Source organism: Mus pahari, chromosome 22 (assembly GCF_900095145.1).
Source record: "Mus pahari chromosome 22, PAHARI_EIJ_v1.1, whole genome shotgun sequence".
In the NCBI taxonomy this organism is placed as follows: domain Eukaryota; kingdom Metazoa; phylum Chordata; class Mammalia; order Rodentia; family Muridae; genus Mus; species Mus pahari.
Window position 1 is genome coordinate 20,373,133 of NC_034611.1, and position 20,895 is coordinate 20,394,027.

Sequence of the window (20,895 nt, forward strand, 5' to 3'; positions counted from 1 at the left end):
TGTAGCTGTCTTCAGACACTCCAGAAGAGGGCATCAGATCTTGTTACGGATGGTTGTGAGCCACCATGTGGTTGCTGGGATTTGAACTCTGGACCTCTATCATCATGAAAAGTGACTTTAGATCCAAATCTTGCTTTTCCGGTGTGATAATGTATCCAGGACTTGCTATTGTGGGAGATTTGGGTTCTGATGATGCCAAGTAACCTTGGCTTCTGTTGCTTATGTTCTTAAGCTTGCCTCCCACCATCTGATTATCACTAGTGCTACTTGCCCTCACTATATCTGACTGGAGTCTGTCCTTGCTGTGATAGTGGTTGTTGGTTTTATCAGAACTCCTCAGAGTCCAGCTGTCTCTGGGATCCTGTGATTCTGGGATCCTGGGATACTGAGATCTTAGGTGTGTCAGAGCTCCTGGGAGTCAAGAAGCTGCATCTGAGACCCTGAGATCCTGGTGTGACCAAGCTCCTGGGATCCAGGGATCCTATGGTCCTGGGCATGTTGTGAGCCACCATGTCATTGTTGGGATTTGAACTCAGGACCTTCGGAAGAGCAGTCGGTGATGGTTCTTTTTGTTGTTTGTTGTTTTTGTTTTGTTTTGTTTTTGAGACAGGGTTTCTTTGTGCAGCCCTGGAACTTGCTCTGTAAACCAGGCTGACCTCAAAGCCTCCCAAGGGCTAAGATTAAAGATATGCACAACCCAGGTCCTGCTTCTTTTTTGTTGTTGTTGTTGTTGTTTTGTTATTGTTGTTTTGTTTTTGTTTTTTCAAGACAGGGTTTCTCTGTATAGCCCTGGCTGTCCTGGAACTCACTTTGTAGACCAGGCTGCCCTCAAACTCAGAAATCCACCTGCCTCTGCCTCTTGAGTGCTGGGATTAAAGGCGTGCGCCACCACGCCCGGCTCTGCTTCTTTTTTTAAACAAAGAACAACAACAATATTTCTTATCTTTTAAAAAAAATTTTTTCCCCCCTAAGGTGTGGTAGCACACACACCACCCCCTTTTTTTTTCAAAGATTTATTTATTATATGTAAGTACACTGTAGCTGTCTTCAGACACTCCAGAATAGGGTGTCAGATCTTGTTACGGATGGTTATGAGCCACCACGTGGTTGCTGGGATTTGAACTCAGGACCTTCGGGAGGGCAGTCGGGTGCTCTTACCCACTGAGCCATCTCACCAGCCCTTAAAAAAGTTTTAAGACTTCCCTATTATTATCTTGTATGTCCTTTGCCTGCATGTATACATGTTTACCACATTTGCGGCTGTTGCTAGAGGAAGCCAGAAGAGTGTATAAGATCCACTGAAACTGGAGTTATATATGACTAGGAGCCGCCATGGGAGTGTGTACTAAGAATCAAACCCAGATCTTCTGCAAGAGCAGTAAGCCTTCTTAACCATTAAGTCATCTGCTTTTGTGGTTCTTAGAACCTGTCTCTAGAGAAATATTTCCTGAAATTCTGGTGAATTCCAAATCCCAACATATAACTAGCACATTTAAGCATAAACATTCACTATTTACAGCACCCATGTCAGTCATTGACCGTGTAATAAACAAATCAGGCGAAAAAAATCCAAAAAAAAAAAAAAACAACCAAAAAAAAAAACCAAACAAACAAAAAAAACAAACCAAATCAGGGCTAGGAATGTAAGTCAGCAGTACTATACTTGCCAAGAAAGTGCAAGGCCCTGGGTTCAATCTACAGCACTAGGGGAAACAAAACACAACATGAATGGCAATGGTTTTGAGAGAAACGACTATGTCTTAATCTTAAAACACCTAGTGTAAAGCAAGTCGAATATTAGCATGTTTTCTACAGGGTACTACACAAATATCAACTAATAAACATTGGCTCAAAGCAGTTCTCTCAGCCTTAGAAGACTGTAGGATAAGCTCTGGGTTAGGGCTAAAGTCAATGGAAGAATGACTTCCCTTACAAAGAGCTACCCCAGCCTTTTCTGTTTATGTACTTGACCTATAAGAGTCTTCTAACGGACGTTTTATCATAGCAAACGAATATGCACATCAAACGCTTCACTTGCTAACTATGTTACATCACAAGAAGAAATTCAATCTACAATCCTAAATAGTTATACTATAGTACTAATATCATACTATTACCTAATATGAGACTAGTTTATGAAACCAGTATCTTCCTGCCTGTCCTCTGCCCTTTTCTTTCCCTCTTGTTTGGCAGTACTGGAGATCACATGCTGGGTCTCTCACATTCCAGGCAAATGCTTCATTACATTCTGTGCCTGTGACTATCCTTTTTAAAGGTACTCATAGTGCTGATATAGCTGTCATTGGCTATTTTACTGATTTTTCTGCAGTGTCGGAGATCAAACCTAGGGCTGTGTATATCCTAGGCCAGCATCTACCCCTTAGCTACACCTGTAGTCCTCATTTTTAATCTTTACTTATTCTAACTTTAGGCTGTGACATTCGTCTTCACCAAAGGACAAAGTCCTAAAAATACTATGAAAGAGTAGGAGAGGGCTGGAGAAATGGCTCAGCAGTTAAGAGCACTGACTGCTCTTCCAGAGGTCCTGAGTTCAATTCCCAGCAACCACATAAGAGCTCACAACCATCTGTAATGGCATCTGATGCCCTCTTTTGGTGTGTCTGAAGACAGCTACAGTGTACTCATTTTAAAATAAAAATAAGAAAATAAAATGCAGTACTTAAGGCTCTTGCAGAGGACCTACGTTCAGTTCTCAGCTCCCACATGAGATGGCTCACAACCACCTATTACTCCAGCTTAAGGAATCGGGTTCCTTCATTCAGCTGCACGTACGTACATGCATGCACACACATACATATGCATACAAATAAAAAACACAAAGCGCCATAGGGTGGTGGCACACATCTCAGCCCCATCACTCAGGAAGGAGGCAGAGGCAGGGGATCTCTGAGATGGGGGACAGCCTGGTCTACAGAGGGAGTTCCAGGACAGCCAGGGCTACACAGAGAAACCTTGCCATGAAAAAACACACAAATAAACAAGTAAAATAAGAACTAACCCTTTAAAACGCTACGATGAGGCCAGTGAGGTGACCCTACGCAAGCCAACGGCTCAGGTCTGACCCCTGGAATCAATAACGGGAGAACAGAACCAACTCCCCAAACCTGCCCCCTGATCCCCACACGAGCTTCCTTACACGTACACAACATATCCACCTGTAAGAATAAATAAACTAAACACTATCATGCTGTCTAAGGGTTAAGTCTATCTGATTTCTAGGAGACTAGAAATGTAGTTATTGATGCTGCTGCTCAAGGTATCCAAACCATGGTCCCAAGCATGCTAGCCATGTTTCCCCTGCAGTGCTGGGTAAGAACTGGGGCTCTCTGGGCTGGTGAGATGGCTCAGCGGGTAAGAGCACCCGACTGCTCTTCCAAAGGTGCAGAGTTCAAATCCCAGAAACCACATGGTGGCTCACAACCATCCTTAACAAGATCTGACTCCCTCTTCTGGGGTGTCTGAGGACAGCTACAGTGTACTTACATATAATAAATAAATAAATTAAAAAAAACAAACAAACTGGGGCTCTGTGCATGCGAGGCAAGCATGCTACCAACTGAGCTACGGCCCCACACTCCCTTCCCCACCCCACCACTCCAAATATCAATGTTATTTATTCTATAGGCTGGGATTATAGTTCTGTGGTAGGAAACTGCCAATAATCCACAAAGCCTCGAAGACAATCCTCAATACTACAAAACCCAAATTAAAAACTAATCTTCTATATAAAACCCAAAACTGTTTTCTAAGCGACATGTAACCAAGTATACACTCCCTCTCTCCAGTGTTCTTGCTTTTTATTTTCTACAGGTTACATATGAGAGGAACTTGTAAATGAGAAACTTACTTGGTCATATTTAGTCCAAATTTTACTTCAAGAAATTTCAGTACGTGCTCATTTTCTTTGTGTGGGACAAACATCTAGAAGAGAGAGAATCAGACACCGTGGCCAAGTTCTGAGAGATCCTTCTTACAGAGAAGAAAACATTATTCTAACAAAGAAATATACTCTATGCCTATGCTTTTAACAGTATACTTATTTCCAGTTACTAATGATAGAAAATACAGCCAAATTAAAAGAATAGTGAATTAAGTAGCACACAGTTTGCAATATGAATACATTTACTGCATGCTTAGGCATAAAAATGAAATGGTATTTTGAGAGTATGAAAATTTCAACCTATGACAGCAGATTCAAATAACCCCTATTCCCAGTCGTTTCTGTTGGTTTATTTGGTTTCTGACACAGTGCGGTTAGGGATAACTTTGTATACGGTCTACTCCTTTGTTAGCTTGTGGTTCTCAGGAAAGCTGGCATAATATAGTCTTCTACTCAAACTGCCCTGCACAGGAACGTCAAGTACTGACCTTCACTATGAGATTCAAGGTCACCGGCAGGGTGCACAACAAGTAAAACTCAAACACTTTGATCACTTTAGCCACGAAAGTTCCTTTTTTCCCATTCAGCTACAAAGGAAAATACAAAATCACATGAACAAAGAAGTGAAGTATAAAATTAACAATCTGAAAACAGTAGGCTACTCTTTACAAAAGGCAAAGTTAATTACCTGAAGGCACTTAACAAGCATGAACGCTCCTACTAAACTTAGTAAAGGAGACACCAATAAAGCTGGATTCTCAAACTGTAGTAAATACCCAAGGAAGAGAGAAAATATGTAGACCTTATATACTTCATAAACCTGTTAGGAACAAAAATAAAATAAATGAGAATAAGCTTAATTTTAAAAACAGAAATTGTAAGTAAGTGCTCTGCTATAGTTTAGGGCAGTGATAGGAAGTGTTTCATCTGTCTTTTTATTGTCATTGGATGTAATGAGCTCTACATTTGCTTCTTAGTGTTCTACAGAAAAGTTAAGGAACTAAAAAATCATAAATGAAATCTCAAGAACATTCTTTACGTCACACTTTAACTTCTGTTAGTTGTCTTGCTATGAACTCAGCTTTATGTAGGTATGTTACACACTGTCAGCAAACCCAGCACTTGGAAGGCCTACTCAGAAGGATAACAGTAAAGGCCAGCTAGGGCTATACAGCAGGGGCTCGGTCAAAAAGTAAGTCACAGGCTAGAGATGCAGCTCAGTTAGAAGAGCGTCTGCTGAGTCCTCAGCACTGCATACAACTGGGAGTGGTGGTAGACATGCCTATAACCTCCAACTCACAATGTAGAGGCTGGAAGACCGGGAGTTTGAAGCCAGGCAATGGTGACTTTAATTCCAGAGTTTGGGAAGGAGGCAGAGGCAGGCTGATCTCTATGAATTTAAGGCCAGCCTGGTCTACAGTGCAAGTAAAAGGACAGGCAAGGCTACAGAGAGAAACCCTGTCTTAAAAAAAGAAAACAAGGCAACAACAAAAGCAAAGAAACAAAAACCACAGAGAATGGAGAGAAGACTGGCGAGGAGGCTCCACAGTCTAGTTCCAGGGATCCAACGCCCTCTTCTGGCCTCCAAGGGCACCGCACCCATGCAGCATATAGACATGCAGGTAAAACATCCAGACATATAGCAAAAAAAAAAAAAAAAAAAAAGTTAAGTTACTTAAAAATTTTAAAACAAGTCAGGTGGTGGTGGCGCACACCTTTAATCCCAGCACTCGGGAGGCAGAGGCAGGCGGATGTCTGAGTTCGAGGCCAGCCTGTTCTACAAAGTGAGTTCCAGGACAGCCAAGGCTACACAGAGAAACCCTGTCTCAAAAAACCAAAAAAAAAAAAAAAAACCCCCAAAACAAACATATATATATATATATATATACACACACACACACACACACACACACACTTTAGGACAAAGAAAAAAAGAATAAAGGGGCTGGAGCCATGCCTACGTGATTAAGAATAGATATTGTTCTTGCAGAGAACTGAGTTCAAGTCCTAGTACCAACATCCAACAGATCACAACCACCTAAACCCCACCTGCAGGAGGCCCGACACTCTTCTAGACTACACATGCATGGCCTCACATGTGCACAGATGCACAGACACACATATATAACTGAAAAAAAATAGTAAAAGAGAGATTTCACTGTAACAAGTAATGATATTCTTGGGAAATACTAATGTGCGCCTGGGGAAGAGTGTAAGAGTCTTCTGGTGTTGGTAATGCCAATTCTTGACTTGGCTAAGTCCACACAAGTGCTGTTGCAGAGTGACTCGGCTTCCCAGCCTACTTCTCCCTTCTGTGTATACTTCTCTGTTGCAAGTCAAGCTCTGACAAGGCAGGGCTTCAGGACAGTGCACCACTGCAGGAAGGAGGAGATGTTCGCTCTTTCCTTGCCTCTTGTTGGCTTGTACTTCCTTCGAACCTTACCTACGACTGCCAGTTCTGGATCCCAACAGCAGAGTTCCTTCCAGCTAATCAGTTATTAAGACAACGAACGACTTTATTCTTGATTAATGATTGCTTAGACAGTGATAAGTTTCAAGATTTCTGGGCCCTTTCCATGTTAAACAAAGTACTTTACCACTGAAATATGTGTACAGTCATGGTTATTAAATCTTTATGTTAGGTTCTCTCTGTTCAAATAATTTCAATCTTGATGCTCATTAGAATTCTGAAGAGTTGAGAATAAGAGATGAAGAGGTGGAAAAGAGGTTTTTGTAAACAATACTGTAAAACCGTTGTCCCCCATTTAACAGTGTCACACTACCTTGTCACTTTGTTCCACTGAGACGATATCTAGCAGCAGCAGGGATACTGCCTGAAGAAACAAGACGTAGTGGCTGTACTCCCACACCATCATGAAAGTGTACGTCGAGGTACTCAGCAACAAGTAGCAAAACCTCTAGAGAAAAAAAACAACTAAGATCAGTTACTTCACTACTGCAAAAACCCAATAAGCTACAGATCACCTGGGTGTGGTGATGCACATCCTAATCCCAGCTCTGGGGAAGCAGAGGCAGGCGGACATCTGTGAGTTCAAGGCCAGCTCAGTCTATATAACAAGTTCTAGGACACAAAAGGAGCTATGTAGAATCCTTGTTTCAAAAACTAAAGTAAAATGATAAAGCAAAACAAACCAGCCAAACAAACAAACAAACAGCCACAGCAGGATCTTAACAAGGCACAGAGAGGAACCAGCACCTGTCTTTCCCATATTATATTTCAAAGGGGCAGAACTAAAGGGGCACATTTTTTTTTTTCCATGTTAAGAGAGGAAGCAAGGCCGGGCAGTGGTGGCGCACGCCTTTAATCCCAGCACTCGGGAGGCAGAGGCAGGCGGATTTCTGAGTTCCAGGACAGCCAGGGCTACACAGAGAAACCCTGTCTTGAAAAACAACAACAAAAAGAGGGGTGGGGGAGGGAGGAAGGAAGCAAACACTAAAAGAAATTGATTTTTTAAAAAGATTTATTTATTTATTTTATTTATATGAGCACACTATAGCTGTCTTCAGAAACAACAGAAGAGGGCATTGGATCCCATTACAGATGGTTGTGAGCCACCATGTGGTGGCTGGGAACTGAACTCAGGACCTGTGGAAGAGCAGTCAGTGCCCTTAACCGACAAGCCATTTCTCCAGCCCAAGAAATTGATTTTTATTAGAGTAGCTGGTAAATTTTTGTTAATATGGAAGCTTCTTTTGTCCTAAAATAGTATCTCTTTTTTTCGTTCATGTTAATTTTTTTTTGGTTTGTATGTGTGTTTGTTTGTTTGTTTTCGAGACAGGGTTTCTCTGTATAGCTCTGGCTGTCCTGGAACTCACTTTGTAGACCAGGCTGGCCTGGAACTCAGAAATCCGCCATGTTAATTTTATTTTCTGAAAAACTCAAGACTCTGGGTTGCCTAGCCAAGCTTTTGCTCTTAACAAAGTCTGGACTGTTTCCCTCCAGTGCAAACCTGGATGCTACTTTTCCTTACGTAATGATGAAAAAGAGCCATGCCTGGGGTGCACTTCCCTAATCTCAGCTCCAGGAACTAGAGCGGGAGGACCCAAGGCCAGCCTGGGCTGTGTCTCTGAACACATCCTGTTCCTTCCGGCCCTGAACACAGCAAGCTTACTTGCTCAAATCTCATGGCTTGAATGTTCTGTTGCTTGTAGAACAACATGACAGATTTCAGGCCTGTAATGGCTAATTGCCACAGTTCAGTGCTTTCTTCTGCAGTGAGGGATCACACCCAGGTCTCAGCCTTACTGGTCAAGAGTTTGTCCATGGAGCTGCATCCACTGCACAGGCCGTTACGTTGTCAGGGAGTTCTTCGTGTAGAGAGATGAACTGCCAAAGCTGCTTTTATGACATTTATTTTCAACTAAAATAAACTGTTGCCTAAAAATAGTAATAAGTTTTTTTTTTTGTTTTTTTTTTTTTTGTTTTTTTTTTTTAAATTTATTTATTATATGTAAGTACACTGTAGCTGTCTTCAGACACTCCAGAAGAGGGCATCAGATTTTGTTACAGATGGTTATGAGACACCATGTGGTTGCTGGGATTTGAACTCCGGACCTTCGGAAGAGCAGTCGGGTGCTCTTACCCACTGAGCCATCTCACCAGCCCAGTAATAAGTTTTAAAGTAAAATCTGTTTAAATATTTGTATTGTGTGTAGCTGGGGGGCCCATGTGTGCATCTGTCTCTCCTTGTACCTACCATGAGGGCCATGGAAGCACGCTCGGGCTGTCGGGCTTTAGCGTCTGACAGAGTCAGGCTATCCAGGCAGGTTGCTTTACTGTTTGGAGCCTGCAGTGGTCTTGAACTTGGAAATCCTGCTGCTTCCGTTGTCTGTGTACTGGTACTACAAGCGTGCACCTCCACGCCCATCTGTTCTTTACTTTTAGGGGATATTTTTGTTGTACTCCTTCTGACAGGGCTGGCTTTGAACTCATCATGTAGCTAAGGAAATACCTAAACCCCTGCCACCCACCAAGTGCTGGGGTAAGAGCATGGACAACAGTATCTAGCTAGGGTCTTGCTTTATCCCACCTGTACCATATCGTTATTTCTTAATTATTTTTTTCACTGCAGTGTTTCATGCTACGCTATATATTACTTCTAAAATTTTTTTTTGGCTCTTGAAACAGAGTCTCTTTATTATGTAGCTCTGGCTGCCGTGGAACACACCGTGTAGACCAGACTGGCCTCAAAATCACAGAAGTCCTCCTGCCTCTGCCTCCTGAGCACTGGGATTAAAGACATATACTACCATACCTAGTTTATTATTTTGTTTTCAAATTGAAATATATACGTATTATATGTATATGTGCAATATATACATATATGTACATGTAATATATACATATATGTATATATGTAATATATACATACTATACTATATTATACACATAGTCAAAAATAATCCTATCATTATAAATGGGTCTACAGTAAGAAGAATATCTTTCAGTTTCCTATTGTATTTGCTTAGTAATATAAAACACGCATGAGGATTAAAACCGAGGAAGGAATCTGGTTAGCTCCTCCCATCAGAGTGTTTGGTTCTGGTGCTGGGGTAGGAGCCCCAGCCCTCGCGCATGCCAGCTACCACAGAGGTGCACCCCCAACAGCCAAGCTTATTGCAAGACTTTGGTCAATTCTGCTCTCTTTCTAACCAGGACATTTTTATCTAAGACAGACAAACTGCCAACGGACTCCTACGTTTCAGTCAACTTCAATAATGAACTGCCTCTGTAGGCATACATTTTATGAACATTATTCTGTGACACAGTCTATAGGCTTCATTCAACTGCCCATGGGATTGAGGGAATAGCAGTAACAAAAACTTAAGATTCTAAATGATCTGAGACGGACATTTCCTTAAGCTTTGACTAACCTACTAATCTCAGTCAGGGAAGACATGTGAGTGAACACAAGACCATGCCATACTGCCATCAAAGTTTACACCACTGTCATCCTCGGCCACGGCTGTGTCTTCAGGAATATTTCTTTTAAGTTCTGATGACTAAAGGACATAAATGTTCCTGAAGTAAGAGAAATGGCAAAAACAACACTTGGATAGATTAACTTCCAAAACCAGATATTCTTCATGTAACCATACTAAAAACAATATAACATCTGTTTTTCTAAAACTATTCAGCTGCCATCAGATTACAGGAAAAACAGATGTAACAATAGCCTTACTACATGTTACATAGTAACATGCTTCACTGAATACAACTTAGCTCCTAATATGACTTACTTTAAAATTAAGCACCATAGCCCAGCATGGTGGTGCACAAGTGCAACCCTACATAGCAGCAGGGAGAGAAAGTGCCCAAGGTCCAGCCTTCCTTACACAATGAGTTTGAAGCCAGCCCGAACTAAAGACATTTCTGTGTCAAAACAAAACAACCTAAACATATTTGCAAAGCATCAGAATTAGCTGTGATGTATAAAACACATTTATATCTTACCTCTGCATAAGTATTTAGATTTCTTTTTAAATAGCCTGTAAGTGCAGCAACTTGGCATGCAAAATACGGAAGAGCCCAGTTTTCTCTTAAAGGAATAGAGTACTCGATTCTTGTTGTGTCCACCCTAAAACAAACCACAGAGGACACCGAAAGTAAGGCATGCATCTGTGTGACACTACACTACACATTCTCTTTATCTTTTTTTTTTTTTTTTTGGTTTTTCGAGACAGGGTTTCTCTGGGTAGTCCTGGCCGTCCTGGAACTCACTCAGAAATCCGCCTGCCTCTGCCTCCCAAGTGCTGGGATTAAAGGCATGCGCCACCATGCCCAGCTGTTCTCTTTATCTTATCTTTAAATTATTATTTTATTTTATGCATACGGGTGTTTTGCCTGCATGAAGGTCTGTTAACATGTGTGAGCCTGATGCTCCTGGATTCCAGAAAAGGGCATCAGATTTCTGGAACTGGAGCTACAGACAGTTGTGAGCTGCCATGTGGGTGCTGGGAATTGAACCCAAGTCCTCTGGAAGGGCAGCCAGTGCTTGTACTGCTGAGCCATCATGGTTCACAGCAGTAATTCCAATACTTGTAAGATAAAGGCAGAAAGATCACTGCAAGCTTGGAGCTAGTTTGGTCCACACATTAAGTCCCATACCAGCCAAAGAAACAGCAAGACCTTGTCTCAAAAAAAAAAAAAAAAAAAAAAAAAAAAAAGAAAAAAGAAAAAAGAAAAAGAAAAGAAAAGAAAAGAAAAGAAAAAAAAGAAAAAAAGTGACAGAATAATTAGCTCCATGCATATAAGATTGTAATCAGCCTTTAGTTACTTATTATAAAAGATTATGAAATAGTCACAATTCAGAAAGAACAAGTGAGTGGCTCAGTGGGCAAAGGTGTTTCCAAGAAATAATTCTGTGACCCACATGGTAGAAAGGGAAAACCAGTCCTGAAAGTTCACCTCTGATCCCCACATATATACACTTAACCAAACAATCAATAAAATGTAAACAAAAATAGTAAAAGTTTATTAAAAAATCTCTGTATTTTGTTTTTACTTTTTAAAAAAAATGGCAAGAAAAAAGAAATTATGTCTTAGTGGGGTTCTGCTCCTATAAAAGAATACCATGGACTTTGCTTTTTTTGTTTGTTTGTTTGTTTTCGAGACAGGGTTTCTTTGTGTAGTCCTGGCTGTCCTGGAACTCACTCTGTAGACCAGGCTGGCCTCGAACTCAGAGATCTGCCTGCCTCTGCCTCGTAAGTGCTAGGATTAAAGGCATGCGTCACCACCGCCCCGGGGACTTTGTTATTTAAAAACAAGAGATTGCTCATAGTTCTAGAAGCTGGGAATCCAAGATCAAGGAAGGATCTGGGGATGCAATCAAAAACATTTCCCTCTAGTTCTGGAGTGTGAAAGCAGTGCCCGTGCTCAGCAGCCATGCCCTCTACCGTGCAGCCGTGTCCCAGTGCCTTTAGCTGTTTCTATAGGGCAGTCATGGAGAATCCACTGTGTCTCCGGTTATGGAGGCCCCTCCTCATCCTCAGTAGTAGCACACCGGAAATCACGTAGCTTGGAGAGCACACTCAAAGTACAGCTGCACAATGGCAAGTCTGACATCTCTGGGCTTGGCAAGAGTTCATCATTATGACACAAAGTATGAAAATAAATAAAACAGTAAAATCCAACTCACTGGACTTGACCAGAATTTAAACACTTCTGTTTTCATTACTAAGAAAGCATGTGGCCAGATGTGCTAAGCCTTGTGTTAATGCCAGCACTCAGGAGGTGGATCTGGCACGCACATTTCCGAGTTTGAGGACAGTGTGGTCCACACAGAAAGTTCTGGATACCCAGGGCTACATAGTGAGAGACTGTCTCAAAAAAATAAAAACAAAAGAGGGGGGAGGGGAGAGGGAGAGAGGAGAAAAGAAAAGCATAAAGCACACAGACAAAAAACTCTGACATACCCGCCCCTGACAATGACAAAACACAAGGGAAACCACCAAGAAGAACTCGTGTTTATAATATATGCCACCATTTATCATTTAAGGACCAAAAAACCTTCTCAGAAATGCATGGTTAGTTATTTTACTGGGCAAATATTATAGCCTGCACAGTAGAACTACTCTCCATCACTGACTGCAATGTTGTTATACCAGTGTAGCTGTGTAAAAACTCTTACAACTCAAAAATCAAATGTAAACAATGCCATAAAAACCAAGAACTGGCATGGTAGCACAAAGCACAAGAAGCCAAGACAGGAAGACCACAAGTCCACTGCCAACCTAGGCTTCAATGGGCGAGGGGGTGAGGGGAGGAAGCAGTGCAGATTTACGGTGCTTACAGAGCACACCACAGGTCCAACCTCAGTACTCAGAACAGAAGGTGTGGACAGGTTCATGACACTAAACTTTCCACTAAAAAAAGAAGTAAAGAGACTCTGTAGAAAGACTCTCTGTGTTCTCTGTAGAAGCATCACCTGCCAATAAAAAGCCGATGTCCTATTAGCAAAAGGCAGGAAATGAGAGGAAGGAGTTCTAGGAGAGATAGGAATTCTGGGAGTTTCTCACACAAGATTCACCCTGGACTCGGAGGAAGTCAGATACACAAAACTGAGGAGAAATAACTAATCTTGTAGACACGGAATGGTTTAAATGGGTTAAGTGAATTATGATCTAGTCGGAGAACAAGTGTAGCATAAGGCCGCAAGCACTGTAACTAAAATAAAGCTCTGAGTTGTTATTGGGGAACTGGGGCACAGGTGAGAAAGCCCAAGGTTGCAAGACTTTACCAACTAAGCACATGGACATCACTGGGTATTAAGTGCATGCAATTCAAAACTCTGTCTTGGCCGGGCGTGGTGGCGCACATCTTTAATCCCAGCACTCGGGAGGCAGAGGCAGGCAGATTTCTGAGTTCAAGGCCAGCCTGGTCTACAAAGTGAGTTCCAGGGCAGCCAGGGCTATACAGAGAAACCCTGTCTTGAAAACCCCCAAAAAACAAAACAAAACAAAACCAAAACCAAACAAACAAACAACAACTCTGCTCTCTGCTCCCTGACTGCCATGATGGCACCACACAACTCTTAACTGTCACAAATTCTTCCTTGCCTCAGACCCAAAGCAACAGGTCCAGCAAATCTTACCCCCAAATCTCCAAGACCATGCTCAAATAAGAACGCCAAGGAAAAAGTGCCAGGTTGCCAATCAGTGACAGAAGCGTAGGAGAGATCAGTCTGCACTCATCCTTACATGCAGTCACCTTGCATTCCAGGACAGTAGAGCCCCACGCTCAGACAAACACTGGTAGGACAGCCTGAGGAGCAGAAGGCATTACTCCCTGATAGGAACTGAACTGTTTCCAGACTCCCCTAAGCAGAAGCAACATCATATGAAGGGAACACCAGGGTCCCCTCATGCAAGTCAATGAAAATGTCCCCTTAAGAGAGCCCCTTCACAGACCCAAACTGAAAAAAAGACAAAAGCAAGCCAGATTCTAGTCAGGACAGCTTAACTCTGGATTCCTCTCACCACCCGCCTCACCGAAACTCACAGCTCAAGCCAAACCTGAGAATTATGGTGTGAGGGGCCTGGTGCTTGGGCTCGCTTGTCTTTCTAGAACAACCATGCTGAAAACTAAATTCTCCTCCTGCCTCTCATGGGAAATGAACTACAGTGTGACTTAAGGTCAGGGCCAATTATACGGTTTAGTGGGATAGCACTTGCAGGCACAAGGTCCTGGGTTCAATACTCGGCATTACCCAAACAAAATCTAAAAGGAAACAAAGCTAGGGGAAACTCCTTTGCTTAAAACAGCTTATGCTATGATTTCCAGATAAGATCAGAAGCTGCAAACTACCTCAAGTGCGAGCTGGTCAAAGAGAAAGCCAGAAAAGTCTACAAAGAAAGTCGGATACCTGCAGAGAGCAGAGAAAAGGGCAGGCAATTCAGAAAAATAAACTGGGCAGAGCTTTAGCAGCACAGCTCCTGTGAGAGAAGAGCCAGCAGCTGCTTCCAGAAGCAATGCATTTAATGCATTTTCTCCTTACTGAGTAGTACTAAGGATGGAGCCTTCAAGAATAAACTGACATGGGGTTGGGGAAATGGCTGAGTTTGTAAAAAGTGCTGGCTGCTCTTGCGAAGGACCCCACATTCAATTCCCAACACCCACAGAGTGGCTCAGAACAGTCTGTAACTACAGTCCAGGGATCTACTGCCCTCTTCTGGCCTCTGTGAGTACCAGCAATGTATGTAACGCACTGGCAGGTAACACCTATACGCATAAAATAAAAGAAACAAATCTTTATTTTTAAAAAGCTGATCAATAAAATAAGGCAGCCTCTCTGCAAGTGACTCAGAGGAGATATCCATACAAGTAGATCCCAAAGTGCGACCCACAAATGTAAGACCATGGAGAAAATAAGCCAGGGTATAGCTTAGTTGGTATAGTGCCTCCCCAGTATGCACGACATGCGTGCACATCTGTAGTCCCAGCACTGGGGAGGACAGCAATGTCCAGCACCACATGAGTGCACATCTGTAGTCCCAGCACTGGGGAGGACAGTGCATTTCAGACCACACTGGGCTACACTGTATCTGAGAGCAGCCTTGGTCGACATAGCAAGACAAAAACAACTAGGAAACAGGCTCAATGGAGTCCCTGCCTTGCTGTAAAAAGATATACGTTGTTCCTCAGCCATATAAAAGAAAAATATGTTTTCTAGGCTTCTTTGAATGCAATGATAAATATTTAATGATCAAATGGAAAGAGTACTATTTGACAAGTGTAGTGGTCTTCATAATGGCCTTAATGGTTCTTGTTTTCTGGTGTAAATGTCATCATCTTCCACAGTACTTATGTGTATATATATATATATTGGAGTGACGCCATGGCTCCAGGATTAGGTTATAAAAGACATCTATCAATGTCTCTTGGATCATTTAATATAAAATAACATCTTATGTTATACCGGACCCAGATCCACCAGGTAAGCCGTTCTATCCCTAGCAATAGTGTCAAACAATGTTTTTGTAGTAGTGATTGTGTTTGCTTGTGTAGGCAGCCATAAGCAAACACAATCACTTCTTAAAGCCAGTCTTGCACTGCAGCCCAGGCTAAACCTGAACTCCTGATTCTTCTACCCTTAATCCCTGCGTGTTGCGATTATAGGTATGTCATTGTGCCTGGCCTAGAACTTATTTTGATTTTTTTTTTTTAAGTTTTTGTTTTGAGCTAGGGTTTCACTGTATACTCCTGGCTGTTCTGGAACTTGTAGACCAAGCAGGCTTCAAACTCACAGAGATCCACCTGCATCTGCTTCCTGAATGCTAGGATTAAAGGTGTGCACTGTTATGCCAGGGCAGGATTAAGTTTTTTGAGTCAAGGTTTTAAACAGACCAGGAGTACCTTAAACTCAGCTGGCACATGCCATGGTGTACCAGTGGAGGTGACAGGACAATCTGTAGGAAACCACTCTCTTGGACTACCACACAGGTCCCAGCTATCAGACACAGGCTACCAGGCTTAGCAGCGAGCAGTCTTTTCACGAGCACATGCTCATTTTTAGTTAGTTCATATATTTTATTTTATTTTTGCTTCAAACCAGTGTGGCCCTGTAAATCCTACTCATCTCTGAGTCTTATACCAGCTGGAGAAGGCTTTCTGCTTTGCTTTACCCTCATGTGTATGCGTGCACGTGTGTGTGTGTGTGTGTGTGTGTATGTGTGTGTGTGTGTGTGTCCTGTGCGTTGTGGCCTGAGGTTGACCTCATTACTCTTCCTCGGTTGTGCTCCATCTTACTCACCTTTGGATCAATCAAGAACTTACCAATATGACAAGGCCAGCTAACCAGCTTGCCCCAGGGAGACTTCTAAGAGCAGGAACCACAGCAGGCACACATCCACCCAGCATTCACATGGATTATGGGAGTCTGAACTCCAGTTCACATACTTGTACAGCAAGCGCTTTAACCACTGAACCGTGTTCCCAGACCAGCTTTGTAAATGATCACGTAACTGGATTAGTCCCTAAGGGGACTCCTACCTAAGCTTCACCATGCGAGCATAGCAATCAATAGGTTTGCAGATAATAGCTGAGCACTGTAAGAATGGGAATATTTTTGGAACTCTATAACTATCATAGCTACCAAAACAAAATTTATAAATATCAATTTAAAAACCTTGCATACCTGTTAATTAGGAACCATGCAACAGTAAGCATCCCTGCTAGCCACGTGCCACTCATAAGCCAACTTGTAACAAATAAAGCTGTGACATATATTCCTTGTAATCCAAACACAATACCAATGTAGAAATACACTGGTTCAATCACTTCCTAAAGGTAAAAAGAAAGGGAATGACAGAAGATGATGTTAAACAACCCAAAGATACAAACCCATGTAAGAAAACAGACGTGAAAGTGAAAACACAGGGCTGGAGGGATGGCTCAGTGGCTAAGAGCACTTCCTTCTTACAGAGAACCTCAATTCTGCTCCCAGAGCCCACATGGTGGCTCACAACTATCTATAACTTCTAGAGCAGTGGCTCTCAACCTTCCTAGTGCTGTGACCCTGTTCCTCGTGTTGTGGTGATCCCAACCATAAACTTACTTCATTGCTACATCATAACTGTAATTTTGCTACTGTTTTGAATCACAATGTAAACACCTGACATGCAGGATATCTGACATGTGACCCCAAAGGGGTCAAGACTCACAGGGTGAGAACCACAGTCCTAGAGGATCTGATGCCCTCTGCCCTCTAAGGGCAGTGGGCACACATGTGGCCACATATAGAGATGCAAGCAAAACACTCATACACATGAAGTAAATCTAAAGTAAAAATAATAATAAAAAATACATACGTTGCTGCCAGTTGCTTGATAGAGCACACTGGCAATAAGTTCTGGGTACAAAGACATCTGTTGCATGGCGTTGATAGTCTTCAGGGAGATGGTTTTGTTATTGTGCGTCAGCTCATAAACACCTAAATACATAACAATTTTTCTCCAGATTACTGTTCTGCTTCGACAGTGATTCAACATGTCATTCATTACTAATCACAAACAATATGGAAAGACAGACACTCAGATGCTACAGTAGATGCTGCATCTTCCCAACCTTTTATTATATCCCGCATCCTAAAGTCATAACCTTTGAGAAGAGTGCTTTCCTGTAGAACAACATCATTCCTGCAGTTACAACTGTGACTGGCCATACCTCTCTCGAATGAAGGCGCCTTCAACATGTCTTTATAGTAGGAGTAGTAAATAGCACTGTCTCCCTGAAAGGTGATCTCTCGCTCAAGCTCCTGCAATGACAACAAGCAGTAAATGTCAGGGCTGCACATCAGCTGCACTCTTTCTTTTCCTCCATCCTCTTGTGTTTGGTTTCGTTTGTTTCCTTCACATTTTAAGCTGACATTTACAGTTTTATTCAAGGACATATTTAAAATTTCCTAAATTACCCTATTATTAAGATTAAATTTCTCAATAGTCTAGTAATCATTTTTGTGAAAACACTTATGGTTTCAAATGGTTTACAACTGATATAACATTACATGTTTCACATACAAGGAAATTCTAGAAGGAAAACCCAAAGAATACCCTACAAACAGCAGGAATAGTAAGAAGGGACTGATAATAAACTGAATGTCAAACTTTAAAGTAAAAGCCAGGCATGGTGGAATATGCCCATAACCCTAGCACAGAGGAGGTTGAGGCACGAGGATCAAATTTGAGACCAGCTTGGGCTACCAGTAAGTTCCAGAACTGCAGTGTGACTCTATTTAAAAAATATAAATGACTTCAAAAACAAAATATCCAGAATAAGAAAAATTTAGGGGATGGTGAGATAACTCAGCTGTTAAGAGCATTGACTACTCTTCTGAAGGTCCTGAGTTCAAATCCCAGCAACCACATGGTGGCTCACAACCATCCGTAATGAGATCTGACACCCTCTTCTGGTGTGTCTGAAGACAGCTACAGTGTACTTATTTATAATAATAAATAAATCTTTGGGCTGGAGCGAACAGGGCTGGTGCAAGCGGTGTTGACCAGACTGAGTGGGGCCAACCAGAGTGAGCAGAGGTCTTAAATTCAATTCCAAGCAACCACATGATGGCTCACAACCATCTGTATAGCTATAGTGTACTCATATACACAAAATAAATAAATATTTTTAAAAAAAGAAAATAAGTTTATGCAGGAAGCAGTGTTTCCCATGACTATATATAACCTTACACATTGAGAAGAGGAAGGCTTTAGTTAGTTCATTTGCAGACCCATACATTCTCAGTGTTTCCCAAATAAGCAAGATTTCCAAGTCTTAGGGGCTGGACATGTGGCTTAGTAGTGGAGGGTTTGTAGGTCCTGGTTCAATTCCCCAATCAGAAAGAAAAAAAAAAATCCCAGGATTCAACTACAAAGAACCAAAACTACAGCAATTAAAAACATGGGGCAAAGCCGGGCAGTGGTGGCACATGCCCTTAATCCCAGCACTTGGGAGGCAGAGGCAGGTGGGTTTCTGAGTTTGAAGCCAGCCTGAGCTACAAAGTGAGTTTCAGGACAGCCAGGGCTACACAGAGAAACCTTGTCTTGAAAAAAACAAAACAAAACAAAACAAAAAAAAAAACCATGAGGCAAGAGGGCACATGTGGTGTCTCCACTTTAATTCCAGCACTCCAGAGGCCGAGGAGAGCGACCTCTGTGAGTTTGAGGCGAGCTTACTCCTCTATCAATTTCTAGTACAACTAGAAAACACACAGTGAGACCCCATCTCAAACAAACAAAACCATCAGAATGTTTTGTATTTTTTATGCTAAATCATTTTTTTGTTCGGTCCTAATCTTATTTCCTCCTTGCTAGGAGTCCAACCCTAGGCCCTGAGTTTGCTGGTCCAGAGCTCTAACCCTGCACTATAAACCAGCCCTGAGCAGACCATCTGCTAACATCAAGCTGTTTTCACACACAATACAGATTAAGGATTCCTACTTCAAAATCTGAGATCTTAAACATTCCAAAAGCTGAGCCCTTGTATATGTGGACATGATGGTGTAAGTGAAAAATGTTCCCCCAAGGAAGAACAATAAAAGTGCTAGCACAACAGAAATGCAAGGACAGCTTCAGACTACACAGGGGAAGCTATGACACTGAACTGTATGCCTAGATGCAGAACCCCTTCCCAAGATGTCCGATTGTGTATATATAAGTACAGCAAAATAAAAGAAAATGATTTTAAAAAATATCCAAACCTCTACCACTTTGGTCCTTGGCACTTTGGATAAGGGATGCCCAACCTGTGCTCAAGAACAATGTTACTAGGACCATGTTTTAAAAAAGATTCATTAAGTGTGTGTGTGTGTGTGTGTGTGTGTGTGTGTGTGTGTGCGCGCGCTTCCGTGCATGTGCATGCCCATGTGTGTGCACGTGCATTCAGGTACCTGTACATACATATTCAGGTATCTATGGAAGCCACAGTCACAAGCTGCTCTGAGCTGCCTGAAATGGGAACAAGGAGCTGACTGGGCTCCTTTGTAAGAGCAGTGTGCACTCTTGCCCACTGAGTTGTCTCTCAGCCCCTAGGAGCAATTTCCCAAAGTTCTAACTAGTTAGGATTTTACTGACTGTTAATTAAAGAGCCTTGGGATCTATAAGATGGCTCAGTGGGTAAGAGTGTTTGCCACTAAGCAACCCAAGTTTGATTCCCAGAAGCTACATGTTGGAAGAGTAAAGTTGTCCTCTGATCTCTCTGAGAGCACACACACACACACACACACACACACACACACACACACACACAAGATAAATAAATGTTACAAGTAAAATATTTTAACTGTTTGGAGTACACTTAGGTGTACACACTAAGTGTCTGTAATCCTAGCACTTAAAAAGTCAAACAGGAGGGCAGAGGGTTCAAGGCCAGTCTGGGCTACAAACAAGACTCTGCCTTTAATTAAATGTAAAAAATACAAATACTTCTGTAGTTGCATTTTGAAAAGGGCTAGATTAAACAGTTCTATAAGTTTCTTTATTATAAAATATTTCCATTTCCATACATGTTTTCCATTGTTAGTCTCCAAAAGGAAATGTCTTCCAGATCTATTTATTACCCAATGAACTTTTCTCCTATTTAAATACTGCTCTGGTCCGGATGCTACTGTCCTAGATACGGATCAATTTTGTATGTGGAAATTCAATCCCTAGTGTGACGGTATTTGAAAGAAGGATTTGGAATATGGGTGTGTCATGAGGACAAATCCTTTATGACAGGATTACTGTACTTAGAAAACAGGTTCCAGAGCTCTCTCGTCCCTTCTGCCACAGTAAAATGGTCAATCACCTATGGATCAAGAAGCCAGTTCTGGGACAGGCCTGGTAGCATACACCTTTAACCGCAGCATTCTGGAAGCAGATGTGGATAGATCTGTGAGTAAGTTCCTGGACAGCCTGGTCTACAGAGTGAGTTCTAAGTGTCTACCAGTGGGACATAGTGAGATTCTGTCTTAGAAAGTAAGGGCCGGGCGTGGTGG

General features: G+C 42.1%; 1 protein-coding gene across 1 annotated transcript in view; it reads right to left on the minus strand.

Moving 5' to 3' along the window:
* Dpy19l4 (dpy-19 like 4) overlaps window positions 1–20,895 on the minus strand; it is a 65,216-nt gene that overhangs the window by 27,999 nt on the left and 16,322 nt on the right. The window contains exons 4-11 of the mRNA XM_021222202.2: window positions 17,586–17,676; window positions 17,231–17,352; window positions 16,558–16,703; window positions 10,377–10,500; window positions 6,685–6,819; window positions 4,590–4,721; window positions 4,390–4,488; window positions 3,869–3,942 (exon numbers count right to left, since the gene is read on the minus strand). Coding sequence (XP_021077861.1) covers window positions 3,869–3,942; window positions 4,390–4,488; window positions 4,590–4,721; window positions 6,685–6,819; window positions 10,377–10,500; window positions 16,558–16,703; window positions 17,231–17,352; window positions 17,586–17,676 — 923 coding nt within the window. The remainder of the gene's footprint in view (window positions 1–3,868; window positions 3,943–4,389; window positions 4,489–4,589; window positions 4,722–6,684; window positions 6,820–10,376; window positions 10,501–16,557; window positions 16,704–17,230; window positions 17,353–17,585; window positions 17,677–20,895) is intronic.